Source organism: Chiloscyllium plagiosum, chromosome 24 (genome assembly GCF_004010195.1).
Source record: "Chiloscyllium plagiosum isolate BGI_BamShark_2017 chromosome 24, ASM401019v2, whole genome shotgun sequence".
In the NCBI taxonomy this organism is placed as follows: domain Eukaryota; kingdom Metazoa; phylum Chordata; class Chondrichthyes; order Orectolobiformes; family Hemiscylliidae; genus Chiloscyllium; species Chiloscyllium plagiosum.
The window spans coordinates 17,007,480-17,026,227 of NC_057733.1; the positions used below are offsets into that span (position 1 = coordinate 17,007,480).

The 18,748-nt window shown below is 37.5% G+C and overlaps 1 protein-coding gene across 2 annotated transcripts in view; it reads right to left on the reverse strand.

Moving 5' to 3' along the window:
* wdr45b (WD repeat domain 45B) overlaps nt 1-18,748 on the reverse strand; it is a 55,104-nt gene that overhangs the window by 5,361 nt on the left and 30,995 nt on the right. For both annotated transcript variants that reach the window (XM_043714482.1, XM_043714481.1), the window contains exons 4-9: nt 15,195-15,282; nt 12,894-12,988; nt 11,064-11,254; nt 9,785-9,870; nt 2,021-2,122; nt 253-374 (exon numbers count right to left, since the gene is read on the reverse strand). In XM_043714482.1, coding sequence (XP_043570417.1) covers nt 253-374; nt 2,021-2,122; nt 9,785-9,870; nt 11,064-11,254; nt 12,894-12,988; nt 15,195-15,282 — 684 coding nt within the window. The remainder of the gene's footprint in view (nt 1-252; nt 375-2,020; nt 2,123-9,784; nt 9,871-11,063; nt 11,255-12,893; nt 12,989-15,194; nt 15,283-18,748) is intronic.

The window sequence follows — 18,748 nt, forward strand, 5'->3', positions numbered from 1 at the left end:
CAAGTCACTAGGTCAGGATCTTGACAAATTTTGTATTTACATTCCCCAGGTCTGTTTTGACACATGCTCAGAGCTTTGTGTAGCTTTTTCCAGAGTGAGAAGTTTTGATCTTTTCAAGTCTTTGATAAAAGAATAAGCAAGAAGCATAAATTTAAAGTATTGCTTCAACACAGATACTAACACCATCACACACTTTATAGGCCACTTGGACTTTACATAATTATAACTTGGATGGAAAGAATGAAAACTTACCGACAACAGCATTTGGCTCAGTACCAAAGGCACAAATACAAGGCGAGCCAGAAGGAACCTGAAACTTGGAGAAGCTCCACTTAGAGCTGAAATATTTTGGAAGGAAGCTTGCTGATGCTAAACTGCAATTACAGATGAGAAAAATTAGCTATGGTTACTCTTACAAAATGCAACATACCCTGCTGCACCCATTACATGTGATAGCAGCATTTCTTCAGAAGAATACCTTGGATCCAGAGATTTTCTTTTAAACAAACAACTGCAGCTGCACACAACACTAGGCAAGTCATCTACAATATGGGCAATTCTACAGACCTATACACGTATTAAAAATGTAAATAAAGTAAAAAGTCTGGTTAAGGGGATTGGAATTTTAAAAAAGTGTAGACGTAATGCTTTTCAAACAATAATAAAAAAAAACACATTTGCGACTGATGACTGGCCTGGAGAGTAGCACAACTTAAATAATTATCTAGGAAACACTGTGGACAATTCAACTCTTTATGTGCCATGCCCAGGCTGGCAACTGATTTGTTTCCTGAACTGGTCAGAGGAGGATCAGTGTTATCCAGCCAACCTCAGAAAATACTGATTGAGGAATTGTTGAATGTTCTGAGAAAACAGCAAGAAATAACTAAATACTTCTTTCACCAGTGACTTCAAAATTAAATATACAGTTACATGCCTATTGAACAACTCTCTACCAAAGGACTGAATGAAGGCTAGGTATCCACCATTTGGAAGTGTTTTATTGATCTGGCATATTAAAAATTCTTTTTTTCCTTTATAACTTATCATTTACCTGTGTCTGACTGAGAATGGGATTACAATCAAAACAGATCGGATTCAAATCTGATCTTAATTAGATTACCTCATTTCACGCTGTCCTGCTAAACATATGGTACTAATAATATATTGAAAATTTTTGTTCAAGTTACGCACTTGGCGTCCAAGATTTGTTATTGATAATATCTGGTTAGGGACAAGTGGGCATTTGAGGATCATTGAATATTTTAATTTTACTATGTTGCAAATTCACTGATAGCAAGCCAAACCGAATCAGCCAGAGATTCACTGGCTGTAACAGAAAAAGTGTGTAGTAGATTTAAACAAGGTATTTCAAATGATTAAAAGGGATCTCTAAGGGTCAATCCAATGAAACTATTTTTCCTCAGTCAGGATGTCTACACCACAAGGAGACAAAATTTAAAACCAGACCATTTTAGAGCAAAAATCAAGATGCAGGTTTTGCACAAAAAAGGTTGTAAAAATGTTGTTAGCTTATGGTAGCTTGTGGAGCTTGTGCAAAATTACATTTATGATAGCATTCCATCATTTTCTTATGTAAGGATATGAAACAAAAAAAAAATTGGTAAACTGAGATACAGATCAACATAATCTAATTGTGCGAGAGCCCGGTCTTATACTTGCAGGAGCTTGAATTATTTTTTTTGTAAATGTTCAGTGTTCTTATATTATGGAACAAGACCATTGTGTACACGTCATCAATAAGTTGTTTGCATTTCAAAATGAGCTTCTGCTCAGATCACAGAATTATTGTGGAGCAGAAGGCAGCCAATTGGACCATCTGGTCTGCAGAATATAAATGCAAGGCGTTATTTGTTCAAAAGCAACAAAGTTGCTTGGTAGGTCAGTTTAACCAAAAACACTTCTGGCAGCAATTTTGAGATGATCACTAAAATTGGAATTAACCAAATTTCAGATTAAGGTAGTACAAAATCATTTTAAACTGCTACATGTCAATTACCTGGATTGTTTATTCCTTTTAGAGTCCTCAGCAGCAAAAATGTGAACAGTCCCATGATCACTTGATACACAGATTAAAGATGCATCTTGATTAAAATTAATGCTGCAAGGCAAAAAAAATACATATTAACTGCAACAGAATGAAATTTCAATCATAAAAAGACAAAAAAAAAAGCTTAATTAAAGGAGCATCAACTGGTTGTATATCTTTAAAGGGAAGGACAATTGCATATTTAGTTCCTTATTATGCCTATTTGCATTAGGAATGGAAAAGTAGCAAAAAGGAGAAAACCTATTCTGTTTATTTGCCACAAAACAAATCAAAAGAGGAACTAGGATAACAAAAGTAAACAGCATTTTCAGCCAGGATAAAAAAAAGAGAACTGACGCAGTTAGTCTGTAATATTTCCAGTGTTTCTCTTTTGATTCAGCTCTGTTCCATGTCAGTCGCTCAGGTCTAACATGAAACAAGTAAGTTTTGTTCAAATGATCAAAGATACAAATGTTACAAGGGGACAGGCAGTTTGCTTAGTACATGGCTGTTCCACAAAATCTTAAGCTCATACTAATTCAGAGATGCATTTCAGTAACTGGTTACAAGAACGAATTCCAGCTCTCCACAAATATACCAATTCGGCTTTCTTTTACCTATCACCTTCTGAATTTTGACTACTTTTAATCAATGTTAGATCTCTAATATATTAGGGCATTGATTAAATATTATTCAGTTCACCTACAAACTGAGCCATTCAAAATTTGACAAATTCCATGGACTCAAAGTTCAATCCAATTATCTCCATTTAAAAAAAAACTTGCAAGTGATTGTTCACCAAGGTATTCTGCAATGTTATGATATTCGGATCAAATGCAAAGTGACAAAATTAGGGATACAATGTCACTATATCCCAAAACCTCAGCAGCATACCTGACCCAGTTACCATTTTAACCGGATAGCTGGTGCAATCTGAAATCTCCCCAACCACAATGAAATAGCATGCCCTGAAAGCACAGAGGGAAAAAGAAAATTGTGGCCCTTGAGTGAACATTATTTCAACATGAACTAGCTTGGCCTATGATCACATGAACTTTCGATAAATGATTGTCTGAAACCCTATTATCAAATATATTACCATTCATTAAGAGGAAAGAAACTCTCATAAAAGTGCAGTGCTGAGGAATCAGGGTAACCTTGTGCATTAAATACAAAAGGTCAGCATACAGGTGCAATTAATAAGGCGGCAAATGGAATTTTGGCCTTTAATGCTCAGGGGCTCAAGTTTTAAAAATAGGAAACTCTTATTACAACTGTACAGAATGTTAGTTAGGTTATACCTAGAACACTACGTACAATTCAAATTCAAAGGTCTTTAGGCAATACCTTTCATATCCATTACCATTTCCATCTAGAAAGATAAGGGCAGCAGATACATGTTAACACCACCTGCAAATTCCAGTCTAAGCCACACCCTACCTTACTTGAAAATATGTCATTGTTCCTTCACTGTCGCTGGGTCAAAATCATGGAATTCCCTCCCAAGGTCAACCTACAGTATATGGACTACAGCGGTTCAAGGTGGCAGCTCATCACCAGCTTTGCCAGGGCAAGTCGGGGCAGGCAATAAATGCTGGCCAACAAACAAATTTTTTTTTAAAAAAGTACTGATCACCACATTTAAGGATATACTGGCACTGAAGGCTGTTAAAAAAAAAAAGAGATTCACTAGGCTGATTCCCAGAACGAAAGGGTTGACTTATCAAGAAGGGTTAACAGGTTAACTGCATCGCAGGAGTGATCTTATTGAAAAATACAAGATTCTGATTGTGGTTGACTATCTGATAGACACACAAGATGCTTCCACTAGTGGAGAAATGTCACGACTAGGGAACAGAGTTACAGAATATTGAGTCACTCATTAAAAACATAAGCAAAGGAATTTCTTCTCTCAGAGGATAGTAAATAATGGAATTTTCTGCCGTGGAGAGTTGTAGAGGCTAGATATTTCATCTCGTGAGGGCCGAGGGTCTGTGGAGTCAGAGTTATTGTGCATATTTAAGGCTAAGATAGATAGATTCTTCATCAGTAATGGGGAAAGGGCAGGAAACTGGATGTGAGGAATGTCGGATCAGCCATGGTCCTAATGAATGGCAGATCAGGCTCGAGGGACCAACGGACTTATTCCTGTTCCTATTTCTTACAATGTCACACTAAATATTTAAAAGAGAGGAGGTAGATTATTGTTTTTTCCATAAAAAAAAAGAGTTGTGGAGTCCGAGGAGGTAGCACAAGACATAGAAGGTGACTGGGGCAGACCCGTGATGATCTTATAGAATTGTGGGGCGGGCTTGAAGAGCTGAATAGCCTACTCTTGCTCCTATTTTTTACGTTCCACACTCACAGAACTGGTCAGTGAAATTATATTCAGACAGATTGTGAAATGCAGTCTTTGATTTTTGAAGCAAAAAGATTTCATAAAAATGGGCATAGGCACACCCTTACTCACAAAATTGATTATAAGCTACTATTGTAAGAAGAAATTGCTACAGAAAGTCTGCAGGTCTGGCAACACCTGTTATAACAGATTTTAGAGTGCAGGTTCATAGCTCCTTGAAAGTAGAGTCGCAGGATAGGATAGGATAGTGAAGGTGGTGTTCGGTATGCTTTCCTTTACTGGTCAGAGTATTTATTGAGTACAAGAGTTGGGAGGTCATGTTGTGGCTGTACAAGACATTGCTTAGGCCACTGTTGGAATATTGTGTGCAAATCTGGTCTCCTTCCTATCGGAAAGATGTTGTGAAACTTGAAAGGGTTCAGAAAAGATCTAGAAGGATGTTGTCAGGGTTGGAGCATCTGAGCTATAGGGAGAGGTTGAATAGGCTAGGACGGTTTTCCCTGGAGCATCAGAAGCTGAGTGGTGACCTTACAGAGGTTTATAAACATCATGAGGGGCATGGATAGAATAAATAGACAAAGTCTTTTCCCTGGGATTGGGGAGTCCAGAACAACAGGACATACGTTTAGGGTGAGAGGGGAAAGATATAAAAGAGACTTAAGGGACAACATTTTCATGCATAGGGTGGCATGTGTATCAAATGAGCTGCCAGAGGATGTGGTGGAGGCTGGTACAATTGCAACATTTAAAGGTATCTGGATGGGTATATGACTAGGAAGGGTTTGCAGGGATATGGGCCAGGTGCGGGCAGGTGGGACTAGATTGGGTTGGGATATCTGGTCAGCATGGACAAGTTGGACCAAAGGGTCTGTTTCCATGCTGTACACCACAATGACTCTATAGACCATAAAGACAGAAGAGCAGAAATTAGGCTATTCGGCCCATCAAGTCTGTTCTGCCATTCAATCATGGTGGAGAAGTTTCTCAATCCCATTCTCCTGCTCTCTCCAGGTTAGCCTTGTTCCCTTTATAAATCAAGAACCTGTATATCTGCATCTTAAGCATACTCAATGACCTAGCCTCCACAGCCTTCTGTGGCAATGAATTCCGTGGATTTATCACTCTCTGGTTGAAGAAGTTTCTCCTTATCTCCATTCGAAAAGGTCTTCCCTTTACTCCAAGGCTCTGTCCTCAGATCCTAGTCTCTCCTAACAATGGAAACATCTTCCCAATATCCACTCTGTCCAGGCCATTCAGTATGGAGCAATTAGATGCCCGTCATCATTCTAAACTCCATCTAGTATAGACCCAGAGTCCTCAAACATTCCTCATATGTTAAGCTGTTCATTACTGGGACCATTCTTCTGAATCTCCTTTGAACATGCTCCAGGGCTTCGGAATTAAACAGTGTTGGAAAAATGATGATCTTAAGTGCTAATGACAAAAAGGGAGAAGGAGCAAGTGGAACAGATGGTGAATGAAGGGAATACACAGATACAAAATAGATGCTAATGGCAGGTGTACATAACAGAAAGTAAGCGGAGAGCAAACCCACACAAAGATGGCACTGAGTGGGTGAGTAGGTAGATGAATATCTGAAGGTGGTGAATTCAATATTGAGTCCTGAGGACTATAAAGTATTTAAGTGGAAAATGAGGTTGCATTTGGCGTATTGGACCATTGCAGCAGCCCAAGGACAGAAATATTAGCACAACAGTCAGAGTCAATCATACAGACGAGAGGTGTTCTGCGAACAGCTTTGCTTTCAATCTTGCCAAATTCAAGAAGACTGCATTGTGAACAGTGAATACAGTAGGCTAGATTGAAATCAGTGATACTTGTCTTATCACAATAGAAGTAAGTCACTGATTCACTTTGAAGGTATGAGGGCTTGTACAGTGAGGAAGGAGATACAAAGGTCAAGTGTTCGGGGAGTAGGATCATCTTCTGCCACATCCAGTAGGATCACACAACCAAAACAGATGTTCTTCCAATGTCAGCGTTCCACATAAAGGAATTCCTCTGACACATCCTGATTCACTCCAACATCACTCCTAACACTTTGTCACAATGGTCTCCAGATCATCCATAGCACCTGTTCAGGTAATTACATAAGTTAAAACCCTTACCCTTCCACCTCATCACTCCTCACTGTCAAAAGTCTTAAAACACATCTTAGAGGAGTATTTCTTTTAATCTAGTCCATACATTTGCTTCTCCCAATATGCTCTTTTTTTTTTTACTTCGACACCCTTCCTTTTGAGAATGTTAAAGATCCAATGTTTTTGATTTTTAAAACATCATCTCCAAAACCCACAAGTTCCACTAGAGGTACAAAGGTAGCACAGACATGGGAATATCATAAACAGCAAGCTCCCCTTCAAGTCTAAAGCATCTTGATTTGGAACTTTAATTGCTGCTTCTTCACTGTCCCTGGGTCAAAATCCTGGAACTCCCTTCCTAACAGCAGAGTGGTTGTCCCTAAAACCCAAAGCATGCAGCAATACACCTTCAACCTCAAGGGAAATTAGGAATGGACAATAATTCTACTCTGGCCAGCATGATCCACATCCCAGAAGCAAAAGAAAAATTCCCCTTGTAACAAAGTCATCTTTTGGCTGAGTGCCAGCTGGCATCAATTAATCAAGGGTTTGAGATCTGCCTTGCCACAGGGATTTTTATGGTTTTTTTTAAGATTACATTACAGTACAGGCCCTTCGGCCCAACAAGTCCACACCGACCCGCCGAAGCGCAACCCACCCATACCCCTACATTTACCCCTATACCTAACACTACGGGCAATTTAGCATGGCCAATTCACCTGACCTGCACATCTTTGGACTGTGGGAGGAAACCGGAGCACCTGGAGGAAACCCACGCAGACACGGGGAGAACGTGCAAACTCCACACAGTCAGTCGTGAGGCAGGAATTGAACCCAGGTCTCTGGCACTGCGAGGCAGCAGTGCTAACCACTGTGCCACCGTGCCACCCACAGTAGTACTAAAAGAATTGTTCTTGAAGGAAGGTCTTTTTCACTCCACTAGGCAAATTTGATTGACTTGGGTCTGAAAAGGTTTTTGCTTGTCAGCCTGGCTTGTGGATACTCCTATGGATTTGATTGAGATTTCAATGTAACATTTCACATCCAGTTGTCTTATAAGGAAACAAACCAAATGTGGTAACAATTTAATTCTACATTTAAGTTAGCTGCAATTCTTTACACAGCAATAGATGTTTTGTAAACTACAATTTAATTGGAATTTGAAAAACACAGAACACCTCCTTGTCCACAGGCATGGACACAATCTTTTGGTGGCCTTGTTTTTTTTCTCTCCATATTGCTGCCATGCTGATATCTTTGCCATCAGTCTAATGTATTGTTTCAATGATGCTTAGTGTAAGTTTGGGGAACAGCACTTCACCTTTTAGTGAGGACTTTACAGCCTTCTGATCTAAACATGGAGTTCAGCAATTTCAGACTGTTCAACTCTCCTCCCCTCCCTTTAACAACCCAACCCTAAATTTGTTTCCTTTGTATGTTTAGATTGCTCCCTTATTTTTTTGTTTTCAAAACAGCAGCATACCTGGGTGTAGGTATAAGCTTTGTTTAGTTTTCTTTCCCTTTCTGCCTCATGAGTATTCCCTTCAGCCCAGTAAGACTAACCCTGAGATTCAATCTATACCTTCCAGTCCATCACAGTTCTCTTTTCACCTTGCCTTACCCAGCCCTTGCTCAAAATCTATTACATCCCTAAAATTTTCCCAGCTCTGGTTAAAGGGATCAACCGGAAATGTTATTTTTTCTGCCTTAGTGAATGCTGCTTGGTTACAGTACTTGCACACAGTTTTAAAAACAGTGCTTGGTTGTTTTAAAATGTTCTTGTTATGACCAGTATCTACTAACATTTGAGGTGGTGTTTTGGGAATGCAGGTTCTCTTAATTAGAAAGCAACAGCATTCTTGCTTCACCGAAGATCTTTTGAAGAGAGACTGACCCCAGACTTCACCCACCATGCAACTTAAAGGGCTTATGAAACTCCTTGTATGCCACTTCCACTGCAATGTCCTTTTTCTGCTCTTTCCTTCAAAGAAATCAAAATAGGTTGCAAATTTATTCTCTCAATTCTCCGCGTTACGTAAGCACCAAAAAAAAGTGGTTTAGCATCCCTTATGCGCTTCGTAATTTCATTTTTCCAGTCTTTTTTAAAATTTAAAATCCATTTTATCCACAACTGAAATTTATGGGACTCTTGGGAAACTTAAGGATGCAAGTTGCTCACTGAGCTGGACGGTTAGTTTCCAGACGTTTCATCACCATACTGGGTAACATCATCAGTGAGCCTCCAGTGAAGGCTCACTGATGTTACTAGTATGGTAACAAAATGTCTGAAAACTAACCTTCCAGCTCAGCGTGCACACTTACATCCAGAACGTCAACCTGAGCTACAAATCTTCTCCAAACTCTCAAAACTTTTTAAAAATATATTAAAAAGTTAGAAGGAGCAGAGAGTTTAATCGCCATTGTAAGTGAGAGACAAATTAAAATTACCAAGGGAAGTTCTGATTTGACAAAGTAAAAAAAATTTGAACTTGAAAATCTAGAATTCAACCAACTGGAGCTATAGCTTCCAGTATTCAGCAGTGGAAGAAAGACTAAAACACCTGAAAAAGAAATGAAAAATTAACATGGCAATGTTAAATAAATACGTGCCATAATTGGGTAAACAATTGCAAATGTCAGGGTAAAATAAACATATTTAAATGCTAGATAAAACAAAAAATCAGCTATTTGTAGATATTGATCATACTAGATGTGAATTTGGCAAGATTTATTTATGCAATTACATTTATTGAATGGATGATGTACAAAGATATTTTGTAGACGTGGACCTAGCCATTTAATGTCAAAAGCATAAAATGACTAACACAATTGCCTTTTAAAATCAGAACCCACCCATTCAGAGAGGGTGTAATCCAATTGATCTGATTTAGAACGATGATCAGAGGCACACACTTTGAGTCCATAAAAGTTATAGTCATTTAGAACTACAATCTGTTCCAGAAATAAAATCGGATTAAAGAACATTATTATTGGAATCAATATATTGAAATAAAACAAACATTAATTTTTGCCTCTTTCCTAGTCTGTATGTTTCAGTCAGATGCAAATTGTTGAGTCACTTTGGTCTTTAGTCTTGGAACAGAACCGAAAACATTTAATTTTCAAACAGAATTTATGCCTAAGGTCAGACTAAATACAAGCCAAAGCACCAACTTTGAATCTCAAACACACTATCCTTTCAAAAAAAAAAGGACAAAAAACTCTCAGAGCCAGAACGAGTCAAATCATTGCTGAGCTGAGTTTTAAACGTACCAATAAATGTTTGCTGCTTGTGATCCTCTTCGTAACTCTTGGATGAGTTGTCCTGTGGTCGTGTCAAAAACTCGAACCAAGGTTCCCTGTACAAAATAATAGACTTTCTTTAGATGGACATATTAATAAATTTTTAAATGTTTCATATATGGTGCAGGGAGATGGAGGTGGGGGTGAGTGGAAAAAAAAAAGAGAAATTATTAAGTGTTATAGAGTCATCTTTCTATAGGAAGGATGTTGTTAAACTTGAGAGGGTTCAGAAAAGATTTACAAGAATGTTGCTAGGACTGCAGGGTTTGGATTAAAAGGGAGAAGCTGGAGCTTTTTTTCCTCTGGAGGTTGAGGGGCGACCTTATAGAGATTTATAAAAGGTGGTGATGATGGGCACGGAATGGAGTGAATAGCCAAAGTCTTTTTCCTAGGTGAGGGCAAGTCCAAAATTACAGGACATAGGTTTAAGGTGAGAGGGGAAAGATCAGAAAAAAAAAAGGACCCAAGCTGGACTAGGTCCATTTGGGATGCCTGGTCAGTGCATGTGAGTTGGACTGAAGGATCCCTTTCTGTGCTTTATGACTTTGAGATCAACTAACTGTCCACACATCATGGAGTGGAGCAAGTAGAAAAACTGAACATTGATTTACATCAATTGTGATCAACATCCACACGTTCAACTGGTAGACAGTTTTTATATGCATTTCAGGTGGGAGCAGTACCGAGAAGTCAAACCAAATCCGTCTTTTAAAAAATACTAGGTACAAGAAGTCAATTTGAAAACCGGATTTTCAGTGGTGTGCTTCAAATCAACTACTTTGATTCTGCTTATAAATTCTATATTTGTAAGCTTGAATGATAAAAGTTCCTTAACAGAGAGAATTAAGATAAAATGTCAAGCTCCTGATCAACAACCTTTTGCTGTATTTCTTGGGGAAGAGAACAGCAATTTTATTTAGTGCATTAAAAAAAGTTTAATTTCTGGGATGCTTATTGCCGTCTGAACTGCAGGGGGCACCCTCATTATCCATGCAGTTGCAGTGCCTGTGACACTGCTGCTAGTGATACCACAGCAAGGCACGCATCGAAGAACACAGCAAAATACAAGTGTTTCTCAAATTTTAAATTACTTCAAATCTTGGAATCATGAATTGCTCATGTCATCACTCTAAACACTTACTCATCCTGCTCCTAATCCCTCACTGCCTCACAGTAAACCATTGCTGAAAGCGAGAGAACAAGGTAAGGTAAAGCAGTGATATTGAAAACACAGTTTTACAAATCTTGCCTTTTCTGAAGCAGTGGCTATACGAGTCCCCTGAAGATTTAAAGCAATACAACTTAGAACTCCTTCATGTGCAGGTATGTCAACTGGAGGCTTTTCTGTGCTGGCAAGGTCCACTATTTGCACATGCCCTGTGTGTGTTCCTGGAAACGCTAGAAGGGAATTGTTGCTGTTTGGACAAAGGACACATAATCCTGAGGAGACAGGACAAAACAACAATTAAGCCCATTTACGGTACATGAATGCATTTTACCAAAGATCTTTAAAGTAAGCCGGTGTAGGATATGTTTAGCATGAATTCCAAACACAATGGATACACATTAAACTAGAAAATTGAATACATGTAAAGGGCATTTGTCCATATTAGGTTCTCTTGGTCAAGTCTCTTGTTATTCACCAAGCCTTTTAAGGTCGATTTGATTGAAAGCATAATCAACAGTCCCCTATTGATTTTGGTTTTACCTTTAAAAACTTAATGTGGAATAGTAGTCCATTTTCAAGGTTCTAAGTATTTGAACAACATTGCCTTGTTTGGGGCCTCAGCAAAATGTAACTATCCCCTTGCATCCTGATACCTAGTTTTTAGCCAAGCATCTATGCAGCCAATAGTTTGCATCTATCCCAGAAACACATGCTTTGCAAATCAATCAATCAATCAAATGACAGATACTATGTGAAGCCTTTGTGAAATCCAACCGGGGAACATCCACACTCAATGCGTGCATTCTATTAGTAGGACTCTGGAAAGAATTTCACAAAACTGACCAGAGTTTCTTCCCCCCACCATTACTTGCAGACCTCCAATTACATGGACCACATACTTACAGGACAATGCAATAATTTTTGTGAATGATGCTTCAACAAACTCAATTTATTTTATTGGAATAAGTTACAGGACTGGTGTTTAAGCAAACTAAGTAAACTTTAAATTTTATAACTCAACTGGAGGCAGATGAATGACAGTACTTTCAAAACAGACCAGTTTGCACAGGAAATAAATCTTTCCTTGACCAAATATTTACAAAATTAGTTAAATGCTCAAGCTTACCAAACATCAAAAGGATAGAAAATGGGTTATTTTATACGACATTACATTTAAATACTTTTGAAAATAAATTCTTTAATCAAATTTAAGTACAAAAAATAAAGTTCCTGGGCAACTTCACTGTCTTCGAAAGCTAGCTACAAAAAGGAGCAAAGTTCAAGAGTATGGCCAAGAAATAATTGAGTAATCCAATTTGTAAATATGTGTGTCTTTCTGAAAAAAATACCAAGTTTTTCCAAATATAGCTACAGAGAAGGTTTTTAAAAATATATATCTAAAGTCAATGAACAACTTGTAACTACCTTTTTGCTCAGGACCTTATAAAAAAAAATTTGGGAAATGCTTAATGGTGTATTGCAATTCAGATTTACAGACGATACAGGAGTTCAGAAAGGCCATCATTGTTTGTTAATCAAATAGAGGTGGTTGGAGTTGATTTTTGGAGAATAGTATGCATGTTCATGACAAGTATGAAAAAGGTTGAAGCATTAACAATTGCTGGCAATGTATTCAGAGGAAACAGGCAAGAAATAAACATCATGTTCCTGAAGCAGTATATACAGGGACAGGCAACTACACCAAATTTTATGTCACTTGCAAAATTCACCACATAAATGTCAAAACATACTTACATATTCTGGATTTTGCTGAAAACTAAACAAGAATGTAGTTGAATTCTTTATTTCCACAGTTATCCATAGAAAGGAGCTCTCAAATTTGTAACAATGAAAATAAAATCATTGGTACAGGTAAGCTCAAAAGGAATGCAGTGATAAACACTAACTCACCTTTTGGGTTGTAGCAGGTTTCAAAAACATGCAGCTGGTGAGGATTGTGAGTGAATGTGAAGACTTTAATCATGGAATCCAGAACTACTACTATTCTGTTAGAAAAGAAATGTAGAAATAACAACGCAGGTAAATGTTCAATTGTACAGAAGAGCTTACTGAAAGACCAGGTCAAAAACCCAAATCAATTAAGTAACTTCCAAAAATAAAACCATTATCTTAGGCACAACTTTCTTTTGTATGTTGATGACCTCTTCGGGCCCTTCCACGTTCCTAGATCAGAGGGAAACTACCTTCAAGCATCTCCACAATAGCAAATATCAGGTTGATGGACCTGTAGTTGTCTTGTTTGGATTTGCTGTTCTGTTTGAAAACTGGAATGGAGTTACCACGTCCATCTAAAATGACATTAGCCTATATTCTATTCAGTGAAGTTATAAGCTAAGGAGTCAGTGCACTTGCTCTATTGCTTAAAGGCCATTGAATGAGTATCTTTCCAATTTAAATCCTTAGATATTTAGATCTTCTACTCTGTCCAAGATAACATTTCAATTTATTTGAATAGTGTTGACTCTTCTCTGCCATTCAGTTAGTACATGGCTGATGTTTTCAGTCCTTTCTAGCTCCACATTCCTCAATACTCTAAGTTAATGAAAAAGTTGTATAATAGGAGTACTCATTAAGTGAAATATTAGCGTCCTCCATAGAATTGCGACTTCGGCAAATAGTAAATTAGTAGGGGGTCAATGGCCCTATGTTCATAGTTAAAAATCACAACACCAGGGTTAGTCCAACAGGTTTATTTGGAAGTGTTAGCTTTCGGAATGCTACTCCTTTATCAGAGGTGAACCTTCATCAGGTTCCAAATAAACCTATTGGATTATAACCTAGCATTGTGATTTTTAACTTTGTACATCCCAGTCTGACAGCGGTATCTCCAAATCATGCCTATATTCATAAGTGATCTTCTGACTCCTGAAGTATCCGAGAAAGCTTTAGTTAGTACTATACAAAGGCTTATAGTGGCAACAAAACTGCCAGGAAATGCAATATGACATTAATAAGCTTCCAGGATGGTGATGTAATTGGAAAAGGAATTTCAAGATGGAGAACAGAATTTTTGATCGGATAATAAAACTTTCCATAGAGCAAGTGGCCTGTTTGAAGTCTAGAGGAGCAATGGGTACTGGGGAAACAGACACACAGATCAAAAATAGCTGCTGTCAAGGTTAATAAGGTTATTGAAACTAAAGCAATACACTGGGTTTATTTCCAAAGGGTTAAATTGAAAAGTAAACAATTAATGATGAATTTGTAGAAAATTCTGGTTTGGCAACATTCGGAAGTAATGCACAAGTTCTAGTCACCATTTCAGAAGGATAGCAAGACTCTTAAGATTAAAAAATACAATGATAATACCAGAACTGATATAATATAACATAAATATCAGTCATGACTGAATAGGTTGGGGTTTGTAATTCTAGGACAGAGAAGGCCAGAGGTGACCTGATTGGGGTCCAAGATTATGGAAGACCTCAGCAGGAAGATGTAGAGATGTTCCCACTTTTGGAGGATAAAATCTAGGAGCCATGATGGGTTTAAGGAATCCAAAAGAAACTTCTTCCCCCAGCTAGCAGAAGTTGTTCATACAAGGAGCAATTGTCGCAAATAGCTTCTAAGCATTTAAACAGGAAGCTAGATATGCAGAAGGGAGAAATAAATAGGAGATACTGAAAGGTTTTAACAAAGAAGCAGGGCAGGCTTATATCAAGTCTAAACAAAACACTGATTAACTTGTCCAAATGCTCCATGTAAATTTATATAATGTCTGTATGTAAAACAAAGGGTTTCAATGAAATAATTTCATCTGTTTAATAACCACCTATCAATCAACGTGATGTAGAAAGAAGATGATCCTATCTTACCAATCTCATCGTTCTCTCAAGGAATTATAGCTCAGATATATTGTGAGAAACTCTATGCCATGATATGGTCAAATTTCCAAAAAGAATTTCACCAATATTAGAAGCACGTTAAATGAAGAGTTAGGAGTCATGATGGAAATGCATTAACCACAAGGGAAAACTTCATGATCCAAGGATATGAACCAAGATGAACATGAATTGTCTTCCTCATCTTAGTTACTTTCTGATCTAGCTAAGATAGATATACAGAATAGTGTATGGAGTTAGAGCACTATATTTAATATTTAACTAGTTAGCCACCTTTAGATTTACAATACTTGTCAAAATGAAAACAAAACAAATATTTCAGCAGAGCATTCACATTTCCAAAAATTACCTGTCTCTCCGTAGTTTAACAGCTTTAACTTCTGTAGAAAATTCAATTTCAATAACAGTCTTCTTCTTTAAATCATCCCATATCATTACTGCAAAATACCACAGCATTTCATCATTTCCACAACATGAAATCAAATCAATCCCATAGGTTTAAATACATTATTCTTCCTTTCTTCAGGATATGCAATTGTTGCTGACTACTCGCAAACTTGGGATCAATCTTACTGCCTTACTTGTCACATTTCCCTAGCGCCTTCATCCTTCGGTTATTTACTCTTATATCACAACTTTTTACTTCTAAAAGTAAATATCTGCTTTAGTTCGTTCTTTCCCTACCTTTGTAGGTAAATGCAATTTTTTTCTGTTCTAAAGAAAAAACTGCCCAAAACAGTCTCTCTCTCATACCTTTGCCAGATCTGAGTATTTCCAGCATTTCCTGCTTAATAAGTTTAAATTTCAGACCTCCAGCATCAAACTTTTGTGTTTGTTTTTAACAAAACCTTGTTAGTTTCCAGAGATTATTTCAACAATTTTGCTAATTGTTTCTTTGCTGTAATGCAGAGGTTTCAAAGACTGTTAGTTGTTTGTTGGATATTTTCATGCAAGCATTGTTAAAAAATATTTTAATTGAAAAATAGTTTTAATATTACAAATACAAAACAATACAATTCAAAATATAAAGAAAGAATGCCAAAAGAAATTTTAAAAATCCAAACCGCCCTCATGAACAAAAATATATAAAAATACTTTAAGACGACGACGACAACGACGACGACGATGATAATATAGCTCAGCAGAACAAAACACTAACTCTGGAATATCGAGAGCATTACTTTTCACACATTCATATATTCGCAGATCCCCCTCTGGATATTGGACAATATTGGATATAAGCACAATCGTTACGGCTATATAAAAGCCCTTAATAGTATGGCAGACAAAGCATTGTCCAGGTAGTCAAAAAGGGCTGACATGTCTTATAGAAATTCTCAGTTTTGTGGTGTATCATACTTGTAAGAAAATCTAACGGGATATGCTCTATAACAATTTTACACCAACCCGACAGACCCAGGGAACACCCAACCGAACAAGATATTCTTTCTTGCGCAGAAAGTGAGGATGTTGAAAAGTTTTCTTATGCCATGCAATCGTTTTACATTTTTTCTTCCCTCAAACACAATTTTCCCGCCTCTTGTTTTTCTCTTATTAGAGGGAGACTAGCCTATTTGCTGTTGCAAATAGCCAATGCAGATTCAATAAGCAAAATTATCTCCTTTGATTCAGCTCAAATAAACAAACAAACAAACGTCAGTCCAGATGGGGCACTCAAAATAAAAACAGGTCAATGACGAAACTTACAAAAGGAAAGTTGTCAAAATTAAAATAAAATGTCATTTTGGGGTGATGCACCTAGCTCCTGTGGCATCTATTTATCACAGATGACCTGTTCAGTGCCAGTAGACTTTGCAAGTTGTCTCTTGGTGAACACCTGAGCACAGACAAAATCAAAGGAGACTTCCGAAGTTATGATTATGATTTATATTCCTTTCTCAATCTTTGTTCAATTTATTCACAACTCTTCAATCTGATTAGTAAAGAAAATATTTGATTGCTTTCCACTTCCACTCAGGACCCAGGCTCACAGACCCAGAGGTTGGTAGCTCACATTGACAATGTTTTGAGCTGTAATTTGGAAAAGTAAAACAGGCAATTCACTCCTACACCAAGATACGTCAGTGTTAATAGGGGGATTCCTCCCCCAAAGGTTTCCAAAAGGCCAGGAAAAATTCATCAATCGCAGGCTGTTTCTCACTGATATTTGCTACTAATACAGACATTGTGAGCCTCTAGCAGCAAACCTTGCAGAAATGCTGAATTGTGGTGCAGCAAAAGGGGAGTTGTGGCAGTGAGGAAGATGTTGGGTAATAAGTAATAGGATAAGTAAATAAAGAATAGGAATCAGCACAAGTTTGGCGGGCTGAAAGGTCTGTTCCTCTGCTGTACTGTTTTTTGTTCTTTATTCTCGATGACTACCATAAGTCAATTCCAGATTTTTATTAAATTCAAGCTTCACCAATTTCCACAGTGAGATTTGAAGCCATGTCCACAAAACATTAGTCTGGACTTGGATTACTGTTCCAAGTGACATTGCCTCTATTCTAATTGTACTTGGGCTCCAAGTGTTACAAGAAGGTATTAAACAAACAAGTTTTCCATAGAACTTGGAAGGTTAACTGATTTGATCAAGGGTTTGGAGTTAAGGGAAACAGATAGGGTAGATAGAAAGAAAATATTTCCACTAGTTGGTGTATCTCGGAATAGACTATCATGGTTTAAAAATTAGATCCAGATGTCTAAAGTAAACTTAGGAAACATTTGTATACAAAAGGAATGGGTGATGTGTGGCACTCTTTCAGCACATATCCACATGTTGGGACATCAACTGTGAATTTTAATCTCATACTAATCAATTCATCAAGAGTTTTGGATGTATTGGATTAAGTAACAATTCAGCCCTGATCCCAGTGAATGGCTCAAGGGGCAAAATGGCCACCTTATTTTTTTATTCACAGAATACAGCAAGATTTGAAAAGACTCAACTGAAAAATCAGTGCAAGTCACCTTTGCAAAACAATATAAAATATCATAATTGCCTGCATTTTTAGGTAATCTTCTGTGGGCCAAAGACTTTCAAGTAGTGGGAGTAAATTGTTATTGACGATTAAGACAGGATCAATTACAGTTTTCAATGTGGATGAATAACTTCAAATGTCTAGCCTATGTGCATGCTAACCAACTTTTTAAAAAGTTTTAAATCCCTGCATTTAAGTACCTGCTTCAATATCCATCTGTGAAAAAGAATGGTTAAAAAAGTAAAATTTGTGACCCAAGTATAAAAGTATTAAAACATGCATGCACAGCACTAGGTTAAATCCCTCATACCATTGCATTTTTAAAAAGTGTTAAGTATTACATGGAGTAATAAGGGGTGCACTTTCTGGTCTTAGCAATTTAATCTTTTGAGTTTTGAGAAGATTTGTAGATCAGGTGGAGGTTCTGAATGTAGGTTTGCTCGCTGAGCTGGAAGGTTTATTTTCAGACGTTTCGTCACCATGACAGGTCACATCTTCAGTGAGCCTCCAAATGAAGCACTGGTGGTGTGACCCACTTTCTATTTATATTCCTAAACATATAAATAGACAGTGGGCCACACCACCAGTGCTTCATTCGAAGGCTCACTGAAGATGTGACCTGGTATGGTGACGAAACATCTGAAAATAAATCTCAGCGAGCAAACCTATATCCATTTAATCTTAACATACAGCAACATGAATCAGTGAAAAGACATTTGGTACATGGGGTTAACACAGAAATCTAGATAATGCTGCAACATCGGGAACATAAAGAACACAATTTTTTTTAAACTTTCACATATGTGGCTGACACTGACAAGATTGCCTTTATTACCCATTTCTGGACGCTCTGGTATGGAGTGGTCTTCTTGAGACACTGATTCAGCGATAGGTCCTGAAGTATCAGCTATTATAGAATTAC